At 38.2% G+C, this 23,555-nt stretch overlaps 1 protein-coding gene across 1 annotated transcript in view; it reads left to right on the forward strand.

The window, feature by feature from the left end:
• Positions 1–313: 313 nt before the first annotated feature.
• The window catches only part of Pcm1 (pericentriolar material 1), a 91,334-nt gene continuing 68,092 nt past the window's right edge, over positions 314–23,555 (forward strand). The window contains 7 exon segments of the mRNA XM_051182307.1: positions 314–447; positions 13,853–13,970; positions 15,650–15,895; positions 16,920–17,189; positions 18,843–19,013; positions 19,204–19,320; positions 21,054–21,242. Of these exon segments, the coding sequence (XP_051038264.1) occupies positions 13,875–13,970; positions 15,650–15,895; positions 16,920–17,189; positions 18,843–19,013; positions 19,204–19,320; positions 21,054–21,242 (1,089 nt within the window). The 5' untranslated portion in view covers positions 314–447; positions 13,853–13,874.

Genomic DNA, 23,555 nt, shown 5'->3' on the forward strand with positions numbered 1-23,555 from the left:
ATTGTGGGATATGTAGTTTCTGGTCGTTCGTTTGCGTAAGTCCGTTCGGGACTCTAGGGCCGTCAGTGACACCACAGGCTCCCGAGCGTCACGTGACTCCGGCCCTGCGCGCCCTGGGTTCGCACTGCGGCTCCAGTCCGGGCTAGTTCTCGCCCCCCGCGCGGCCGTTGCCGAGGAGACGGCGCACGTCTCGCCGAGCGTTGCCCCCCTCTGCAGTTCCCCCGCCCCTCTTCTCCCACCACAATGAGGTCCTAAGATGGCGGTGGCTGCGGCGGTTGGCGCCTGGTAGCAGCTAATGTAGACAAGGCGGCCCCTTGGGCTCTGGGCAGTCAGGGAACTTGTGGGCCTCCCTGCGGCGGTCTTCGAGGGAGAACCGCTGCCGGTGGCGGCTCCAGTCGGGGCCGACCGCCACGCCGCCCTTGGCAGGAGGGGCGGCATCGTTTACAGGTAATGCCTGCGCGTCTGCGGCCCTTGGCAACCGCGGGCAAGAGAGCGGGGTGGTGCCCCCAGGGGTCGTGCCGGGCACAGTCTGCCCCCCCCCCCGGGCTGTGCGGTTCTCGCCCCCTAGGCTGACCTGGGTCCTCTCGGCACTGACTGACGCCGTCTCTGCTGAGCGTCCTGGGGACCCGCTGGTTCCTGCTCAGTCTTGTTGCCTCGGCCCCTGTAGACCCGAGGACCCCCGTCACGCGGTGCCCAGGCGCCCCAGCCGTGCCCCGTTTTCAGGGTGCAGGGGAAACGGGGCTGTAGTTGGGGTGATGAGTTCTCAGAGGAGCGAGCGAGCGAGCGGGCCTTGGCGGCCTGAGGCCTAGTGACCGCCCTGCGTCCCACCCCACTCCACCCGCCAGATTCCATCCTGGGTGGAGGGCGTCTGCGGCCGGGATCCCCGCAGTGTTTGCTGCCCTCGCTTGTGTTCTTGGTGCAGAAAGGCCCGGGTAGGCGTTCCTGACTCCTGCTAGTGGCTAATTTAATAACCCTTCTCCGCGCCCCTCCCACTGCCCCTTCTCCATCCATCCCTTCCTGTAGATCCATTTTCTTGGAACCTAGAATCGGGGGCGCCGAGAGGTCCGGTGGGACTCAGACAGCATTGATTGCTCTGCAGAAACTGCTCTTAGGGACTAGGTGTTACAGGCCCCCCGTGGGGTGCCTGCTAGAAAGAACTTTTCATCCCGCGGCCCGCTCTTGGCGCAGCTCGCTTTATAACCCGCCCCCCCGAAAGACAAAACAAAAAACAAAACAAAGCAACGCCCCCCCCAATGGCTGTAGTAAGATATGTGTTGTGTGAACTATGGGTAACAGATCGTGTTTTGGCGCTAGAAGAAGCGGGCTTTTTGGGTGCCCCTACCACCCCCGCCCCATAACCGCTTTCCAGACCCCGCCTTCTGTGTTCTCTGGTTACTAAAGCCCGGGGTGCACCTGCTTCTGCCTTTCCCCATCGCCTTCCTGGTCCAGGCTACTGGCTGCTGACGTTAGTTCTGAATTTTGAAGTTGAAGGTACACCTCGTAAATGTAATGAAAATTTTTCTTTTGAGATGAGAGAGGGGGGGGGAGGTTCTTGAATAGCTTAAATTCATGGGTCTTTAAATGGTAACCGTGGCTATTTCCATTATATTCCAAAGTGGATGTTATACCTTGCTTGGAAGGATATTAAGAAATTTGAGGTACTTAAATGTCTATGTTAAGGTAAATTTGACATTGTTTATAAATTACATTTTTTTTGTTATCTGAAACATTATGTCATAAATTTAGTGTTTGTTGAAAGTGTAGGAATTTACTGGTGATTTTTTTTTTCTTTTTCCTGATAGACAATTGCTTTGGACTGTGGAACAGAAAGGTGTTTCTGAAAATTTTGTTTCTAAACAGTTTACTTGACACGTTACTGTGTTAGTTTCATTTGTATTAAAGTTGGGGACACTTTATGCTGGGGCCTGCTGTCTAGAAACTGGTGCAGGACTGAAGGGTCTCTGTTATCCCTCTGCCTTTGACTGACATGCCATTGTGGTGTATCTTCATTCTTCCTTAGAAAAGAGCCATGCCATTCTGTGTGTGTGTGTGTGTAATATATTTATTTCTGAAATTTCCTTTGCCTTGAGTTTGAATTTGTCTTATGACAAGTAATTAGTTAGCCTTCTTCTTAAGTCCATTTCTCAAGTTATGGTCTTCCGAATTTCTCAGTTGCCTTTATCGTTCTTTCTTCTTTTCTGCTTTTTTAAAATTTGTTTTACCTACAATTGACAGACAGTAATTTAGTTATCTAAAATTACTTTGAACATTAGTTCTGGGCAGTGCCTTGCCCATAAGTTTGTTTTGGGGGGGATGTAAGTTTAGTTAAAGTTGAAAGAAATTGTAAAAGTCTGTGTAGAAGATAAATGGCTAGGAGGGAGGGAGAGGGAACTGGGATCGACATGTTAAAAAAAAAAAACCTAAAAAAATGTATCACAAAAAAAAATAAATAAAAAGAAGAAGATAAATGGCTAGGGCCGGGGATTAACTTAATTGATAGAGTACTTGCCTAACATACACTATTATTGCCCTAGGTTTGTTCTCCAGCACCAAAAAAGCAGAATGGTGGTGAATGTTTGTAATCCCAGTGTTTGGGAAATAGAGGCTGGAGGTTCAAGGTCATTCTTGGCTTCATAGACAACTTTGAGGTCGGTCTGGGATATGTGAAATTGTGTGTGTGTGTGTGTGTGTGTGTGTGTGTGTGTGTGTGTGTGAAATATAATGGCTAAAGGATGAGAAGTAGAAGAAATTTTGCTTAAAGTGTTTTAGAAGTAATCTATCTTTTAATACATACATACATACATACATACATCTGCAGAAGGAATCTGAATTTATTTATCCCATGCAGTTTTAAGAAGCCAGGCAAGTGATATATATACCTGTAGTTTCAGGAATTGGGTAGCTGAGACAAGAGGATCAGGAAGGAGTTCAAGGGCATTCTGTCCTATACAGCCAGACACTATCTCCAAAAATAAATAAATAAATAAATAAATAAATAAATAAAAATAAAATTTTACTATTTTGTCTGCAGCTTGATGCTAGCAGATGTCAGAAGAAGGTGTCAGATTCCTTGGGACTGGATTTACAGATGGTTGTGAGCACAGTGTGGGTGCTGAGACTCAAACCTGGGCCTTCTAAACAGCAACAAGTACCCTTAACCTCTGAGAGACACTGGGCAGTATCCTAAGCATAGAAAACCTCAAAACCCATCCCCATAGTGACACTTCCTCCAACAAAGCCACACCTAGTAGTGACACTCCCTATGAGATTATGGGGGCAAATTATGTTCAGACTACCACAGCAAGGAATGGTGAGCAAAACTACTGTTTCAAGTAGTTACTGTTATCACGGTTAGGATAGTATAAAATGATGCACAAGGTAGGGTAGTGTTTTTAAAAGAGAAAAAAACTGAATATTTTAGTTAATATTCAGTAGAGGATGTGTTGGTAGGTAGCTGGTTTGGAATCTGTTGGAAGGGTTTGATAGGAGGAGCTGTTAACCTTAGGTGTGGATTTGGATGGTACTGAATGAGATTTGATTGTTATATTCATAACAATATCAGGGTGCAGTGAGTGATGTTTGCTTGGAAGTGTGTATCTACTTATAGGAAAATAATTGATTTAGTATGTAATTTTAGGAAGGAAAGATCTTAGCAAACAAAAGTTTATATATTGGGGGATTGACCTTAGGGCTCATATTTGCTCTTTTGGGAAGTAAAGATAATACTGACCAAATTTTGCTAGTGTTAAAATTCTCTACACAAGTAATTAACAAATTTATACCATAAAGAAGTGATAAGACTTGGAGAGATAGCTCAGTGATTCAGAACGCTTAATGCCTGCCCAGGACACCAGAGTTAGATTTCCAGCTACCCCACAACTACCCATAACTCCAGCTCCAGAGAAATCTGGCCTACTGGCCTCTGGGGGCACCTGCACTCAAGTTCATGCACACAATTAAAAATAATAAAAAGATGTCTTTTAAAAACTTTTTTTGATTCTTTGTGGATTTCACATCTTGCAACCTGATGCCATCCCTCTGTCCTTTTATATTTGCCCTTTGCCCTTGCAACCTCCCCCCCTAAAATGAAATAAGATTTTTGAGGAAACACAAAAAAGTTTCAGTGTGGACGCTGTAGTGTGACACAGTGAGTCACACATTATACCCTGTAGTCCATGCATCATCATTTGTAAGTGTTCATTGGCTTCTGCTATGCCCTCAGTACTGAATGCTCACTGGGACTCCTTGGATATTCTGTTGTTACCTAGTATCATGGAGATCCTGCAGTTTTGAATCTGCAGTTGTCTCCTTCACATGCTCCAGCAGGAGTCGGCCAACTCATAACCCTGGTTCTAGGGCCTGGGTGGTAGCTGGGTTGGTCCGCCTGCCAGCTTTCCCTTATCCTCACCACCATGGCAAGCTTTTCATCACTGTCCCTTCTAGTTCATCCACTGCAGTAGGCAGCAGGGATCAAGGCTAGTTCTCCTGCTCTTATGCCCTCAGAGCCGGCTTACCCACACCCATACCACCAGGGCCAGCTCTGTTTTGCCCAGGCAAGGTGCAGGGCCCACTTTCCTTAGTGCTGCAGCCAATGAGGGAACAGGGCCAGCTCCCCTGCTCTCATGACCTCAGGGCCAGCTCGTCTGTCACAGGCTGCGAAGGGCCAGGGATGTGGAAGGGGATTTCTCCCTCTTCTACTCTATCATATGGCAGATGAGGGGTGGGGCCGGATCACCTAGGCCTGTGTCAACAAGGTCAGCTCTATTGTGCTGCCCAGGCTAGGTGCAAGGTCCACTCTTCTGAGTGTTGCAGCTAGTGAGGGACAGGGTCACTTGTGATTCTGGACCAGCTTTCTCACCTGCAGGAGGTGGTGAGGGGTAAGGGAGAAAATACATCTTTAAAAAAAAAAAAAAGAAATAATGTTTTAGAAGATAGAAATTGTGTATATTTGTAACAGAATATTACACTGTGCCCTACAAATGTATATATATTTTTGTTTTTTTAAAAAAAATGTGGATATGGTGGCACACATTTATCATCCTGGCACTTGGAAAAGGCAAGTGGAAGGAGTAATGCTGTGAATTCAAGGTCAGCTTGTGCTATGGCAGGAGTTCTCAACCTATGGGTTGTGACCTCTTTGTGGGGAGGTTGAATGAGCCTTTCATAGCTGTCACTCACCAGATATCCTGCATAACAGATATTTATATTATGACTTAATAACAGTAGCAAAATTAAACTTATGAAGTAGCAATATGAGGAACTTTATTAAAGGGTTGAAGCTTTAGAAAGGTTGAGAACCACAATGCTATAGTGCAAGATCCTGTTTCAAAAAACAAAATGAGGAGGGGATGGAGAGATGAGTCAGCAGCCAAGAGTACTTTTTGTTATTGCAGAGGACTGTAGTTCACGTCCCAGTATCCGTAGGGTGGCTCATGACCTATAACTACAGTTCCAGGGAATCCATGCCTTCTCTATAGTCTCTGAGGGTATCAGACATACACGTGGTACACAGGCATACATACAGTCACAACACCTATACAGTGGTTTGAGAAAAAAATGGCCCCCAAAGGCAATGGCACTTGTTGGAAGAAGAATGTCACTGTGGGGGTGGGTTTGAGGTCTCCTATGCTCAAGCTACACCCACGTCACAGTTCATTCTCTGTTGCCTATGGATCAAGATGTAGTACTCTTGAGTCCCTTCTCTAGCACTGTGTCTGCCTGCATGCTAGCACTGTGTCTGCCTGCATGCTGCCATGTCCTGCCATGATAATGGACTAAAAGTCTGAAACTGTAAGCCATTCCAATTACATATTTTTCTTTATAGTAAGAGCTGCTGAGTGTAATAGATTTTCCTTTGGACTGATAGCTCACAAATAACAACAAGACTTATGCTTAGGCTTGTTCCTAGCTAGCTCTTAAAGTTTAAATTAGCCCATTTATACTAATCTACATTCTATAAATCTACAATCTACATGGCATTACCTCTCTTGCACCTCCTGTTTCTTCTTTGTATGGCTGGTGACTTCGACCTTCTTCCCAGAATTCTCTCTGTTCTTGGAAGTCCCATCTGACCTTTTTAGTAATTGGCCGTTAAGCTTTTTATTACATCAATCACATCAATACACCTTCACACAGTGTACAAATATCCCACAACAGTCATGGCCATGTTCTCTTCACAGTAATAGAAATCCTAACTAAGACAACATAAAATAAGCGTTTTTAAAACTACTGAGGTAAAAAGACGAAATATATCATAGGATAAAAGACTTAAGGCGATAACAAGTTCAATTAGTAATATATATTATGGGGTTAAATACCTTTTTTTTCCTTTCTAGATAAGGTCACTCTGTGTACCGCAGGCTTTCCTCAAATTACCAGTGATTCTCCTGCATTTGCCTCACAAGTGTTGAAACTCAAGTTCTTGTTAATTCAAATTGAGTGCTATGTTTTGTTGTAATTTATTTGTCTTATCTTCCACTAAACCTCAGAGTTTGGAGTTTTCCTTTTGTTTTTTTTTTTTTTTTTTTAATTTGAAAAAGGTATCTTGAGTTCTAGAAATGTATTCAGTCTTTAAAACTTTGAAATACATTTATTTATTGTGTGTGTCCTTGGCCACATAGGTGGATGTCAAAGCACACATTGTAGAGTCAGCTCTTTGCTGCATGATGGAGGTTCAGGGATCAAATTCCAATTGCTAGGCTTGGTGGCAAGTACCTTTACCTACTCAGAGCCACCTCATCAGCTCCACTTATTAAACTTTTTTTTCTTTAGTCTTTAATTTTTGAAAGGGCAATGGAAAAGATCTTCTGTGGGTATATTATTTTTGTTTAGGGAGTCTTCTGCTTGTGCTCCCCTAGTATTAGATTATAGGTACATACCATTGGTCAGCTGCTTATGTGAGGGTTGGGAATCCTTATTCTTTATCAAGTGCTATATCAATTGAGCTGACTCCCCAGTCCCACTTAGAAAGGTTTCAAAGGAGGAGATACTAATTCTTTGAGAATTTACTGAATGGTAATATATTGAGAATTGGTTCACATGCATTTACTTAGCTTTATACTTTTTTCTTTTACAGTTTTATTTTCAATTCTCTCTCTCTCTCTCTCTCTCTCTCTCTCTCTCTCTGTGTGTGTGTGTGTGTGTGTGTGTGTGTGTGTGTATGTGTGTGTAGGTGCATGTGAGTGCAGGTACCCATGAAGGTCAGAAGAGGATGGCAAATTGCCTAGAGTTGGAGTTACAGGTGGTAGTGAGCCACTTCATGTTAAGTGCTGGAAATAGAACTCAGATCCTGTGCAAGAGCAGTATATGCTCTTAACTACTGAGCCATCTCTTCAGCTCCAGCTTTCTATATTTCTTCATGGCAGGGTATCATGTAGCTCGGCTGGTACTGAACTTGCTATAGTTGCCCGTCTCTACCTCACAAGTGCTAAGATTGCAGGCATGAATCGTCATAACCAGCTCTAGCTTTATGCTAATTTCATTTCTATATTAGTGTGTCCTTTGAAACATTTTGTATTGTTAGGTTATTAAATATTTTCATATGACTTTCTGGGAAACCTAATTCACTCTAGTAAAAGAGGACAAGGGATAGACTAGGGAATTGATTCCATCCAAGTGAACTTGGTGAACTAGCAAATTTAATTAGGGTTGCTTATAGGAGCATGGGCAGGTAGGTACACCATTAAAGAACAGTCTGTTTTTTCCTCTAAGCCATTGTTAAGTGTTGTATATTCTTAAGAGTGAAGTGGCCATGTGCACCTCAGGATCCTCTCTTTCCATGAAGGACTGTCAGTGGTCTCAGTGTTGTGTGGGTTTTGTGCTCTGGTTTCAAGATGACACAGGTGTGTGATGCCCAGAGTACAGAATTTAACATTTCACCTCTTCCATATTCTGGTACACTTTTAGCCCTCTCTTCCATAATGTTCTCTGATCCTTCTGTGAGGGTAGGTAGGGGGAGAGCCATACAGATGTATGGTTATTTTCTCCCTTGTAGAGGTGAACATTGGGCCTCTTTGTTATACCAGCAGTGACTTGCTCTCAGTACTTGGCCTGCTTGTGAGTCTCTTCTGTAGCTGCTGTCCAAAGCAAAAAGAATCTTCCTGAGCCAAGTACAGTAGGCAGCAATAGTTTATGGGCATAAAAATAAATGTTGAAAAGAATTTTGAGAGGTATATCATGTACATAGCTGGCCATAGCTTTCCAGTTGGGGTCTATAATTTCCTTAGCCACAGACATTTGTTTTACATTATCAAATGCAAAGTTTATTCCCTTTTTCTGGAGCTAAGCCTTAAATCCTATCAGACAGTAAGTGTTTATACCTTAGAAAAATCATAGTACTTATACCAGTGGGTACATCTCGATTGGCATGCATATGATATTAACACTCTTGTGAACATACCTAAATAATATGTAGACAGTAATTACCAGCCCTAACATTCATAATGGTTTTTGGTACTAAGAATGCTAGCCAGCAAGGAGGGAGCTCACGCCTAAATTGATTTCTCCATATTTTGATCAAGAACATGCTATCTTGAGTTGTAGGGTCTTAGCATCCAGTATAACACACAACCACTATCAGTGGCAGTAGATTGCATTATACCTCATAGAGAAGTGACCTATCCATGAGTATTGGTATTATTAGTAGTCCCATGGCTTATTTTACATTTAGATTCCTTAACTAATGTTTTTACCTACATAGGCACAGACTCTTTATGGGGCTTTTCACCACCAATTTGTCAGTGCTGTCATTCATGGCTTATCCAACCATAAAACTCTGGAATACCTGGCCTCTGTACCTTACACAAGTATTTCCCCATCCTTGTGCCTTTAGTTGTGTTTGTGTTTTCAGATGCTTTTCTAAATCTGGAAGGTACTCAGGCTAGCATTATATAATTAAGACCTTTTAATAGAGCACAGGTAGGATCTCTGAAGGACCACCATAGTCTGTTATAGGCATGTGCCAACTAGTTTTGGGATTCAGCACCAAAGGGGATACAGTTATTCAGGTCCAATACAACACAAAAAGATCCTATGTGTATCAATTGGGCATTGTTGGATACAGCTGTATGGATAGGAAGCCCTTTCGGTCTCTGATCTACAATCATTCTCTATGAGTTGTTCCACCTCCTCATCCTGGGTTGGGGGTCACATTTCCCCACCCCTTGAGCAAGGGGAAGTTGGGCATGGCAAGGTGCAATGATTTCAGGCCTATTCTGTCTGTGTTAGACTTTCCAGGCCTGACACTGTGGGCAGCTCTTCAGCCACCACATTTCCACTGCATTTGCCACACCTGGCTGCAAAAAGAGCTTTGGCTGAGCAAACTTTCTAATCCCAGGACAAATGTACAGTATATTCTGGAGCGACACTGCCCATCTCAATTTTTATAAAGTGTACCACTCTATCTTCATATCCACCTATGGATGACATTGACCTGATTTTCCTAGGGACTGCTAGGAACCAAAGCAACCTGGCCCCAACTTATGTTAGAGCCCATATTCTACACAGTAGCAGAGCGCTACTAAATTTTCAATCCATTGCTCCCTTTGAATCATCCTATATAGTCCTTATCTACTGTAGGCAACTTTGGCCACCTGTTAGGGGCACTATTAGAGTAGTTTTCACCCTAGTAGATCACTGTACTCTTTAGCTGTGGGCACAATGGAACTCACCCACCCTTCTTCCACTCTGTAGTGAATTGTTCAGGCCTAAAGCCTCCCAAAACCTCACTAATACAGCATTTGGCTGTCCTCCAGCCGTTTTTACCCCTAGAAATTCAAAACACAAATCTCACACATTTGCTGCTTTCATTTGCAATAATACCCTCTGTTGTTATTTTCTTATTTTCTTCTTAATTGCTTTTATACTTTGAACCTGATTTACATGCCTATCTAAGTCACATATATTTGCCTGAGCCTCTCCTACAACAGACCTACAGCAGTACCAATGTCTGCTGAATTGGCTTCTTTCTTAACTCAGTAGTTAATGCAATCCAGTCTAGCCAGGCAAAATAAGTGCCACGCACTACCTCTCTATCATACTTCATTTTCTGCCACCTTGAAGTTTTTCTCAAGTTTTTTATTTTTTTTTTTTCCTTAATCCCAAGAAGGATATTTAGCACAGATCTTGCTTTTATTCTCTTCCCCTTAGTCCCCTTCACCAGCTATAAGAAATACCAAGACAATGACCACTCATCATCTTCTTGATCCATTTTAGCTGCCAAAGCAGAGAGTAACATTAACATGGAGGACACTAGCTGTGTGTGTATTTTCTAATGTAGTTCCTCCCCTACATGGAAAAGCTCCCCTGAGCAGAGAGTTCATCATCACTTGCATTTCTTACCTGCTGCTGCAGCTTCCTGACAATCCTATTCCAAATATGTCACTTTCAGGCAATGCAGTGTGTTTCCTAGTGCATTGGCCATTTTAGAGTTATCCTTGTATCCCATTGGAGAATCACATTCCTCTTTTTAAAAAAGTCCCTTTTTTCTTATTTGGCTTTTAAAGAGTCCCATTTTATCAGTTCTGTGTGTAATCTGTCTATTATCTTGGTGTTGGGTAAAATAACCTTTCTCTATTTGAAGAGTCTGACGCTTTAGTGACAAAGGCATTAACTTCTGTTCACTTCTAGGAATTAGTGATGTAGAAAGGTACTGGGATATATCTTTGGGAGTCATGGGCAAATGTGGCTAAATACTGTTTCTGTGTTCTGTGCTTGAGATTAAGAGTTCTGGCTAAGGAAATCTGCTAAGGCTCTAAATCTTTTTGCAATAGTTAGGAGATTGTCCTACCTGCTGAATAATCATATACCACACATCACAAAGTTATGAAGGATAAGATTCTTAATGGGGTACTTGTTGAGTAGTAAGCAATATAACTGTCATTACTATTTATTGCTTTGTTTTCTAATTGAATATATTTTGTTGGGCTAGAACGAATCTAGGTAGATAATCCTCATGCATGTTATGCTGGATTGATTTTCTACTTTCTTGACTTATCATCTATCACTAATCTTGTGATACATTTTGTACTGTCCTTTGACTTTTTAATTCTTCCAGATAAATTTTAGAGTAATTTTGTCGAGTTCCAAGAAAAGTATCAATGGGGTTTTTCTTTTTTTGGGGGGGGGTTGTATTATTTTAAACATTTAGAAAAAAATAATACATTTATTCATTTATAATATTTAGTCTTGTCAGTAGAGAAGACTGTTTTTATAGTTATATTTTCTCTGATACTGCCCTATGGTATTTGATATTGCTTTTTTTAAATGGGGCAAAATTTTTGTAAATATTATTATATATTTTGTCATTAAGTGCATCATTTTCCCTCTTATTTTAAAGTTGTTATGGGTGATTGTCTTCTATTGCTGTGAAGAAACACCATGATCATGGCAACTCTTATGATGGAAAACATTTAATTGGGGCTGGCTTGAAGTTTCAGAGGTTTAATCCATTATTGTCATGGTAACAAGTATGGCAACTTGCAGTCAGAAGAAGCTAAGATTTCTACGTCTTGATCTGAAGGTGGTTTGAGCATATATGAGACCACAAAGCCTACCTCCACAATGACACACTTCCTTCAACAAGGCCACACCTCCTAATATTGCTGCTCCCTATAGGTCAAATATTCTATCACAATTATGTGCAGACCATACATATTCACACCACCAGAGTGATATTTTGGAATTTCTATAATTGTTTAAGAATACCACCTTTTTTCTTTTCCCTATGATTACTTGTATTTCATATTTTTTCTGCCTGATAGATTTTTGAATAGTGTCCAGTAACAGATATGATTTTAATAAGATTGTTCTCTAAGCCTTAAAGAATAATGTTGACTGCTTACATTGTGCTTTTTGAGGAGGTAGCTCACTAAATGCTTGTATTACACATGCAAGGACTTGAGTGTGTTCCCTAAAACCCATTTGAAAATGCTGGACTTGGTGGCTAGCCAACCTAATTGGTGAACTGGCTAATGAGAGACCTGTCTCAAAGGAGGTGGCTGCTGTTACTGAAGATGACATCTGAAATTGTCTTCAGTCTCTTCATGTACCCTCCCACAGATGAACACACACACACACACACACACACACACACACACACACACCCCTACACATTCATAATAAGAGTAAGATATGCTTCTTTCCAGTGTTTTAAAGAATTATTAAAATAGTATATGTTTCTTAAGAGAATATAAATGGTGTAGGATATAGAGAACACTTGCCTGCCATGTGTAAGGCTTCAGGCTCCCTACTCAGCACTAAAAAGAGCCCCCCGCCAAAAAAAACCACCAAGAAACCCAGAATAAATAAAAAATGTAACTGTAAACAAGTATTATTATTATTATTATTATTATTTTATTTTATTTTGGTGTTTCAAGACAGGGTTTCTTTGTGGCTTTTGAGCCTGTCCTGGAACTAGCTCTTGTAGATTATGCTGGTCTCAAACTCACAGAGATCTGCCTGCCTCTGCCTCCCAAGTGCTGGGATTAAATTGTGCACCACCACTTTTTTAAAAAGATTTTTCAAGTCAATATTGTATGGAATTTTATGTCACTTTATCTTGAGATTAAAATTTTAATATGCTACATAATTTAATATATTGTTCTAATAGATATTATAACATTAAAATATCTATGAACTAAATCCTGTTTTACCATGAATGATGATGTTATTAAATGGAATGAGTTAGGATCTTAAGAGTCAGAGTTAATTGAATTTCTAATTTTTGCTCTTTACCTGAATGATTTTGGTAAAATTACCTGATTGTTCTAGTTTATTCCTTTTGTTTGTAGTTAGTAACTTTCTGTATTAGATAAAGTTATATGATTTATCCACCTTTATCTGCCCCTTTTTCAGTACTACCATGTGGAAATCCAGAATCTTGCTCAAGACCATTTAGAAGCCTTTTCTCATGGTCATTTCTATTTCTGACCCTCTGCTTTTGTCCCAACTCCATTACTTCTGTTTCTCCTCTCTGACCCAGACATACTATTCAGTCCTTATTTTCATGTCCATAAGCAAAACCTTCATGGGGTATCTTTCTGGGTTTGGTAATTCATGACACTTGGGAGGTTAAGACACAGCCAGCCTGGGTTACATAGTAAGACAAAAAATAAAACAGGACCTGGGAAGATGATCATCAGATAGAGATGCTGCCACCAGGCCTGACAACCTAAGTTCAGTCCTCAAATTCCACATAGTGGGGGGGGAGACAACTAACTCTTGCAGTTATCTTTTGTCCTCCATACCTGAATTGTGGAACCCCCTCAACAAACAAACAAATACATAAATAAATAGATGTACTTTAAAGCCCTAAAACACCACCACCAAAAGGAACATCAAAAGCCAGGGAAAATTTGAGTTTGGTAGACTTTAGGAAGATTAATACAATACTGTAAGACAATAGGCACTCTTTGAAAAATGTTGTGATTCTCTTACTTCCTACTGCTGAGATTACATGTGCTGTCATCTCTGTTACTCTTGCTGTTTAACTTATGTTAATATGTGTATAGCAGATACATGTGACATGTGGTTGACAGTGTTTTTCTTAAAATTAGTGTTTCAGAGATTCCTCTGTGTTACTAAGTTTGATGGAGTGATTTAAAATCAGAAGTTTGTCCAGTGGGATACGTTAGCATATGAAAATGCTTATCATACAAACCTGGTGACTGAGTTTCATCCCTAGATCACACAGTGGAAGGAGAGAACTGACTCCAGAAAGTTGTCTCTGTACATATACTGTGGTACATGTATGTCTGCACTTACATACAAGAACATGTATATACACAATATAAATATAAATTTTAAAATAAAGTTTATGTGTTAAAAAAGCATAGTTTTTTTACTTATTTTGCAGAGAATTAATTACTAGCGCCAACATGGCCACAGGAGGAGGGCCTTTTGAAGAAGTCATGCATGATCAGGACTTACCAAACTGGAGTAGTGAGAGTGTGGATGACCGGCTCAACAATATGGTATGATATCTTTCTGTAGATATTGTTGACCACTAATGTTCAGTTAGGTTTTCCCAGCAATTGTATTTGCTGAAACACTACAAAAACTGCAGGCAAATATACTAAGGGACTCTGTGCTACTTATTATTGGTTGAAGTCACTTTGGTTTTAGTTAATTAATAGAAAGTATGAGTTATCTTAAACTAAAGGTAGTGATTTATTACAAGAGGTAAAAGTGCTTTATGGAAACCAGGTTAAAGGAGTAAAGTTCAGTTTTAGGAAATGAAAAAAAGAAACTGGATATTGTCAAAAATTGCTTTATCCCACTGTACCTTGTCTTCTCAGAACCTCTGCCTAACCCAGCTTTCCCTTCTAGATCTGCCTTTTCTCTTTCTTTGAGTTGTGTCATATGCTGAGCATACCTTTTTTTTTTTTTTTGTGGAAGATTTTCAGTCATGGAGGAAATTTATAGTGACCAATTTAAAGTTATGATTAGCTAGCTAAACTTGCGTGTTGGACACAAAATTCTTTTTCCTTCATCTGGGCCTGAAAGGTCGGGCTAAGTAGTATAAAAATTTGACAGGAATACCCATACATGGGATGGGGTGGAGAAACAGTTCTTAGAGAGACAAAATTTCTTAATAAATGAAGACAGTTTACTAAATAGTTTTATTATAATGGTAACCAAGAGTCTTCCAATGTAGATAATGTTGTAGGACTGCATAGTTTTTTTTTTTCTGTTGAATGAATTAGATTATGTAGGTATGAGTAAATAAAGGTATTTTCTCGTTAAAATATTTCATTTTGTATTGAATAAAATATAGTAGATTTTTGCCTATAAAATATTAATGAGGACAATAATAGTTTTATTAATGCTTACCAGATGCTAGGCATTGTTTTAAATACTCATGCATATTATTTTTTATTTTATTTTTAAGGTACCCTACTTTAAAGATTAAGACACCAAAACCATATAAATTAAATGATTTGCCTCGTGTTTCTTTAGGAAACAGTAGTTGCTTTAGAACCTAGGTCAACTCTAGTTATATCTTCTTTTTGCTATACAAACTGATTGTAATATAAAGGAGACCAGTTAAAGATATATTTATTTCACTAAATTTAGAAAAAAACAGGTTTTTACCTCTTTGAGACAAGGTTTCACTACATAGCTCAATTGAATTCTTTTCAACTCTCCAGATTCGTTTTTCAGCTTCCTGAGTGAGTATAGATGTGTATCATACATAACAGGTGGCTAGAAAGAACAGTTTTTAGAAATGCATTTGAACATCTCTGTAGTGTAATAGCACTTGACAGGCTGAAGTAGGAGGATCATGAATTCAAGACTAACCTGGATTGAATGGTGAGTTTAAGGCCAGTCTGAACTAGAACAAGACCTTATCTCAAACAAAAAAAGAAGTGATTGAAAATATTTAAATTAATTTGTGGTTGGGATTTGGAGTTTAATATTTGTTATCTGTAATAGCATTGTAATAACCTTTTTAAAGGCTAAGCTGCAATATTAGGATATAATATTGAGGAAAAAAATGGGTTGACAGAAATAAACCTCTAAGAGTACTTGTATGTGAAAAATGTCTTGGTATTTTAATATCCAGACCAAAGTGTTTTGTTTTTTGAGCATACCAAATTATTTTCTTGACTTGATATAGGTCAGATTAACTTTTGATTTTACTTTTTTAAAGGAGTGGGGTGGCCAACAGAAGAAGGCCAATAGATCATCAGAAAAGAATAAGAAAAAGTTTGGTGTAGCAAGTGATAAGAGGGTAACTAATGATATTTCTCCGGAGTCATCACCAGGAGTTGGAAGGCGAAGAACAAAGATTCCACATACGTTTCCACACAGTAGATATATGACCCAGATGTCTGTTCCAGAGCAGGCAGAATTAGAGAAACTTAAACAGCGGATAAACTTCAGTGATTTAGATCAGGTTTGTGAATCCTTTCCATATTAAGCTATAACCGTGACAAATACTTAAAATGGATTAAGTAGTATGTCTTAAGAATAAAAGATTGGGAAGAATGCAAGTTTCTGTATGTGTGGGGACAATTTTAAATACTGATGATAGTATAGTCTTTGGCGAGAAAGTCATATTTTTACATTTGTTAATGTATTTCTTTCTGAGCTATTACTATTCTAATAGCTAACTTAAGATAACTTCATTATCAAAGTAGGTATTGGTAACTGGATAAAATTGCTATTAAGTTTGATACATTTATTGGGTAAATGTGAATATGTTTGGTTGTCTAAAGTTTAGACTAAAACTGGCTTATAATCATCAAAATGAAGTTTAGATCTAAAGGCAAGTAGAAATGATAAACTCTTGACAGGTATTTTTGCTGGTATTTTTATTGTTGTGTCTGATTCTAATAGAGGTAAAAAGGTTTCCAACTTGCAGAAAAGTATATTCAAGGCCAATATGACAGTGATGGTGGAAACGATCATGTTTTATGTAAATGTACCATATACACATATGTTAGGTACTAAACTGACTGTGTGTTGTTGTTGGAGATTAAACTCTTGGCCTTAGAGATATTTGTAAACAGTCTACCTCAGCTGTTTTGCCAGTTGTAAACTGAATGCTTTTTCAAGCAGTGTTTTTATATCGGTAAATCATTGTGCTTATATTCTATTAATATTGATGTGTTGGAGCCAAAGCCTATAAAAATTTTGTAAGTAAAAAACAGCAATATAATATGAATTATAATGTAGCCCACAATATTAGTGTTAGACTAGCCTTGTTCATATTTATCAGGTGAAATACCTCCAAAAAAGGAGAATAAGAGAATAAAAAATTTTTGATAATTTAGTAGAATTTTGTAGATCTGAAGCTTTTTCAAACTTTTTACAAAGCCATATCCTCATCATCTAATGATGTAACTAAGAATGTTGGAATCTTATAAAATTGTTGAAAGATTAATGTTTGTGTGATTTGGTTTCCTTTTTGCATATAGAGAAGTATTGGAAGTGATTCTCAAGGTAGAGCAACAGCGGCTAACAACAAACGTCAGCTTAGTGAAAACCGAAAGCCCTTCAACTTTTTGCCTATGCAGATTAATACTAACAAGAGCAAGGATGCTACTCCAGGTCTTCCAAAAAGAGAAATGACTGCCTCAGCACAGTGCAAAGAGCTGTTTGCCTCTGCTTTAAGTAATGACCTTTTGCAAAACTGTCAGGTCTCTGAAGAAGATGGCCGAGGCGAACCTGCCATGGAGAGCAGCCAGGTAATAAAACAAAATGGGATTATTTGTGTGGTTGCTTTGCAGATTCCAAAGTATAAACTGTAAGATCTTCGAAAAGTATTAGGCTATGCATATAGGAATTTCAGTTAAGTAGAATTAGTTTTTCTCCTAGCTTCTTAAAAAATGCACCATGTATTTTAAATATAATATTTTCTTCCCTAGATGATTGGGAAATTACATATTCATGTTCATTAAAGCTTCTCTAATTGCCAGATACTAAGTTGCTAATTTTTAATAAAGTGAGGTTGGAATCCGTATGATGAGGATTTCTTTTAAGCATATTATTCAGATGTGGCTATTGGGGATGGAGAGATGCTCAGTGGTTAAGGGCCTATATTGCTCTTGTGGAGGACCCAAATTTGGTTCCTAGCATGTACATTGGACACATTGGTTCACACTCCCAAAACTCCTGCTCCAGGAACATCAGATGCCTCTGACCTTCACAGGCTTCTGTATTCACATGCATCTGGCTGCACACATGTACACAACTAAAGTAAATCATGAAAAGAAATAAAATAATGCTGATATTTTGGGGAAATACTTTGAAAAGTATCCTACTTTTAAATTTTATTTTAATAATACTACCAGTTATTTATAAAGAAACATAAACATGAGATTTAGGGTTAGTGAGATGGCCCAGAGAATAAAAGTTCTTGCTGTGTAAGCTTGGCAACCTGAATGTGATGTTTAGAACCCATGTAGAGGAAGAGAGAACCATGGAAGGAGAGAACCACTTTCTGATTTCCACATGTGCCCCTGTCATACTATAAATAAAATTTTGGGGTCTGGAGAGATGGCTTAGTGCAAAACCCTGCATTGCTTTGGTCTTTGAACTCTGAGTAGGGGTGGTGAGGAAATGAGGAGAGGACAGACATATGGACAGTAAAGCACAGTCAGGTGGGTATCTGCTACTGCTGTAATCCAGAACCTCAGTGCGTGTGTGTTGATTAGGTACAGCACAGGGTGGGGATTGCTAACTATGCGTGAGCAGACTCAGGCTGTAACTATCTGGGGAAAAGAAGCTGCAGTGGCTAGTCTTTCTACACACTGATCAGTCGTTCATAAGCACTCATGCTTTGGGCTCCTGGGGAGAGCTTTGCCATTGGCTTTGCCAGTGTTTCATGGGTCTGAGATCTTGGAGTCCTATGTATGGCTGTGCTGTTCTAAACTGTACATATTCTCTCAGGACTTCACTAACTTGGGGCTTCCTCTGCTGTTTCCATTCTGTAAGCCTGAGGATTCAATACTTGGAACCTACATAAAATAGAACATCAACTCCATGGGAATTGTCCTCTGAACTCCACATATGTACCATGGCACTCAACTACACAGACATAAAAACCAAACAGAGTCTCTCTACAACAATACATAAAATAGATACAAATTTTCAGATAATATACATTAACATAATTTTGAAATTACTTTTAAATTGATGGTGATTGAAGTTTATAGGTCATTTTGTTTTAATTTTAAATTTTCTTGCATGTATAAATTTATGATAAACCTAGATATATCCTTGATTCTCTTTCATTTGAAGGAAAAATATAGAATACTATTGTTTTGTAGTTAATTACTCTTGATTTTATATGTTGTATACTGTCATTCTTAGTTTTCTTTTTAATATTTTCCATGCAGATTGTAAGCAGGCTTGTTCAAATTCGTGACTATATTACTAAAGCTAGTTCTATGAGAGAAGATCTTGTAGAAAAAAATGAAAGATCTGCTAATGTTGAGCGCCTTTCTCATCTAATAGAACACCTCAAAGAACAAGAAAAGTCATATATGAAATTTCTCCAGAAAATCCTTGTAAGTTTTGTACTTTTTAAGTGATATATGTTGTTATTTTTTTTTCTATAATGTACCATGTACTAATATTGATGACATTCTGATGCCACTCCAGAGGAGTTAACATTCTTTGAAAAATCGTGCCATCCATTATGACATTTTTATTGCCCTTTTTAATAGTTGTATGATTTATACCACTAAAATATTTCAGGCTAGAGAAAATGAGGAGGAGGATGTTCGGACTATAGACTCAGCTGTGGGATCTGGTTCTGTAGCTGAGAGCACATCGCTAAACATAGATGTGCAGTCTGAGGCTTCAGATACCACGGTAAGCGGCTTTTTGGTAATTAAAGTGCTGGAAATGAAGAATTAAGGCTTTTCTCCATTTTTCAAGATGACAGTTTTTGGCATTCTTTAATAAAAAATATATCCCAGGAAATAAACCCTCAAATTGATATATTATATATATATATATAATGGCTTTGAAAGCTTTATTAGTAACACTAAAGTGGTTTTAAAGGACTGGATCGGAAATCTGGTTATTTCTGAATGTCAGGGTACAGAAATGTCTGTATAGTTGGCTTTGCTAAGCATAGCTTTCCTAATTTAAGATGCATTGGCAAAGTCAAAGTTCATGTAGATCTAACTCTGTTAATAGTACTAGAGGTACTCATGATGTTAAGCTTGTTAAGGGAGAAGTTTCCATATTCATTTGCTGATAAAGACTCATTTTAAATGTGCTAAGAATTTTTTAAATGTATTTTCATACTGTAATACTATAGCAAAGGTGGATGAACAAAAAGTTGAAATAAAGGATAATAAGACAGGATAATATTGACATTATTTACTCTCAGTGAAAAAGCAATGTGGTTTCTGATTATAAAGTAAAATTAATAAAAATACTTTTCCCTTGGAAAAATAGTAATTTATAGAATTTTAAAGGAAGAAAAAGTTGTTGGGCAGTGGTGGTGCATGCCTTTAGTCCCAGCTTGGGAGGCAGAGGCAGGTGGCCAACCTGGTCTACAGAGCAAGTTCCAGGACAGCCAGAGCTACACAGAGAAACCCTGTCTCAAAAAATCCAAATAAATAAACAAATAAATAAATAAAATTAAAATAAAAAAGAAGAAAAAAAGGTTGTAAGATTTAGTTCATAAAATGTAGTAGATTTAAAAAAAAATGCTTTTTTAACATTTTTATTTGACCAGATATGTCTATCATCATGCACTTGTTTACTTGTTTGGAGTGCATGTGACAACCACTACCCAATGGAAACAACAGTATAATCAAGTACTTGTAACTATTAAATATCTAGTGCTAATAAGTCCTTTCTTTTGAAAGGATAAGTACCCATGTCTTTGATTTTTGTAATATATTTCAAAATAGCATTCAGCATTAGGAATTTGAGGGTTTGTTTCCTTTTATTACTGCTCGGCAAAATGTACCTGCCTCTTTTCTCCTCCCTATCCTTCCTGTTTAAACTTTTTAAAAATAGGACATTTGAACTGTTTCTCTTTGTATTTAGGAAATATTCAGGGGGCTTGATCCAAACAGTTGTTGAAAAATGGGATTCTGCTGTGGGAAATTGTTTTCTGTTTATAGTAGTGCTGGCAATAATTTCTTCCTTACATACCAGCAGAAGCAGAAGGGTTGGGGCAGGCTGACTAACGGGTTTTATTGGAGAGGTATGGGAAGTGGTATAGTTAATTGTAATTTATGTTCTGAAATCCAAAGTGTTAATTGTGATGGGGATTTCCTTTACAATCATGTAAAATCATGGCCTTTTGTAAATTGTTATGTACCAGAATAAATGTTAAGCTATGCTTTAGCAGTTTTGCATATGTGGAATTTGTCAAGGATGTAATGCTTGCTTGTATTTAATAAGCAATTGTTAATTTTACAGAAACTTAAGAATAATTAAATTTATTGCCTCTTGGGGGTGGATTTGGGTTAAATTTTTTTTAAAGGTGGAATGAGACATTTTTGTATTTATTTACAAGGCTGGCTTATATGTTAAACAGGAGTTTGTGTTAAGAAATTAATATGCTACACTATTTAATAAAGGAGGCATCTTTTAGTCTGAGAATTCGGCCCTGCATTGAGGACAAACTAGGGAATTCAGCTTCACAAGAACAGGTTTCAGACATTGACGTTACTACAAGTCCAAAAGGGAAAGGTGACAGAGCTCCTCAGAATGACAGGGAACTGAGACCTAATAGGAAATATAGCCGAAAACGTGGATTTCCCTCAAAGGTATACTTCACAATGTTAACTTGGGAAGTCTTTAAATGAGCAGCTCTTGTTTCTATTTCTTCCTTAATTGCTTTTTTTGTTAACTGCTATTACTCTTAATTCTATATATTAACACTGTTAATATACTGTAATTTGCTTTAGTAAAATGCTATTGCTAAATGATTTTATTTCTTTTTTGCTTTAGAATATACTTCTGCATGGATAAAATATGGCAGCTGACTTTGATTTACAAGTATAAAGGATTAGAATCATAATTTGTTCTTTTTGCTGTTTAAGGTTCAGCGTATATAAAACATTCTTAAACCTTGACTGATTGCTTGTGTTTGTAATAGTAGTGTGTATAAATTATAATGAAACTTTAAATTTTTGTCTTATTGTTACAATTGTTCATTAGAGAGAAAGAAAATAGATTTTCTGTCCTGAAAGGAAGAAATGCTTTTTTCCTGGTTTTGGCTTGTATTTGTGTACTGTTAAAAACACTTCTTCTCTCTTTTTCCCTCTCAGAAAAAAACAGTTTAGTTAGTTGATTTGCTCATTGATACCTTAATGTTTTGCTAGGTTTCCTTCTTTAGTGTTTTATTTAAATGCCCTTTCTCTTGATTTGTATAAAGGCATTCAAGATAAGTGAAGAAAGTTAACTGTTTGGGTAGCTCTTCTAATTCATTTGAATAAAATAGCATTTGTAAAAGCATGTCTGTCCTTTTAGCAAGAACACAATGCCATTTTAATAGTTTAGGGTACACAAGAATAATTTTGTTAAGTTTTACTACTAGCTTGTTAATGATCAGTCTTTCTTTTGTAGTTATATTTTCCTTTTTCGGTGTTTAAAATGACAGTACTTAACCTCAAATATCTTGGTAGTTTGTGCATTTTCGTGTTTTTTTTTGAGGGGGGTATTCCCTTCTAAGCAGAAAAGTACCTGGTTATCTTTAGACTTAATATTGAAGGGTCTCCTTTTCCCCTGCAGTGTTATATTCACTAAAAAAAAAAAAAAAAAAAAAAAAAAACCCTTCTGTTTCTAAGTCTCTTGGAAAATATTCTTACAGATGAGAATTATTGTATCTTAAACTTGCTCAGGGATTTGTTACAATTCAACTATCCTTAATCTTGATTTTTTTTTTTAAATTTTGATCTTGTGTGTGGATGCCTGTGATGGACCACAACATGCATGTGGAGGTCAAAGGAAAGCCTGTATTGCTTTCCCTGTACTGTGTGGGCCCTGGCGATTGTCTCAGGCCATCGGGTTTAATGCTGTGTAATAGGCTTTCCATTGAGCCAACTTGCCAGCTTAGTCCTGATTCTTAAGGTCATCACAATGTAGCTTACTAGTTCATAATTCATAAAATGATTTTTATTAAAACCTTGATTTCTGCCACCTGACTTTTATTTTTTCTCTGCTTACAGAATCTGTCACTCTCCAAATCCCTTCTGCTTCTACCCTCCTAAGAAACCTTTTGAAATATATTGTATTTGAACAATAGAGGAAAAGGTTTAAGGTCTTACCTTAGATTTGGAGCTGAGAACAACCTATGAGTTACAGGTTGATATGAAATGATAAATATTCCAGCCGTATCTATCTACAAAGACTGATTGTAGTTTTTTTTTTTTTTTTTTTTTTTTTTTTTTTGGTGTGTACATGCACATTTCAGAAGGTAGCATTGGGTGTCAGTCCTCAGGTACTTTCTTACCATTTCTTGAGATAGAATCTCTCACAGGCCTGTGCCTGGACCAAGTAAGCTAGTGCAGTTGTCTAATGAGTTCCAGGGATCTGCTTATCTCCACTCTCCAAGAGCTGGGTTTACATGTGGGGACTGACCTTTTTTTTTTTTTTAAATACAAGTTCTTAGGACCCAACTCAAGTTCTTGTGCTTATAAAGCAAGCAACAAGCAATTCTATTTGTCTCTCTCTCTTCCTCCTCCTCTTTTTTTTTTTTTTTTTTTTAAGATAGGGTCTTACTTTGTAGCATTGGCTAAAGTAGAAGTCCTATGTAGACCATACTGCCTTTGAACTCACAGAGACATACTGCCTCTGCCTCTCAAGTACTGAGATTAAAGGTGTGTGCTACCACACCAGCTTCTCAACTTTTTTCATAATTGATTATAAATACCAATCTGAAATGTCAATTATATGTATGTGTATATGTATGTCAATGTTGTTAGCAGTCATCAACTTTCACTGAAAGTTGCAATTTTAACTGTAGGCTATATTCTTGTCCACTTTTTTTTTTTCTTTTCTAAGTCACAATGTAAAATGTTGTCATGGCTACCCATTCTTATTTACATCATTGCTGACTCTGCTTGGGAGGAGGTCGA

The sequence above is a fragment of the Phodopus roborovskii genome, unplaced genomic scaffold (assembly GCF_943737965.1).
Source record: "Phodopus roborovskii unplaced genomic scaffold, PHOROB, whole genome shotgun sequence".
NCBI lineage: Eukaryota > Metazoa > Chordata > Mammalia > Rodentia > Cricetidae > Phodopus > Phodopus roborovskii.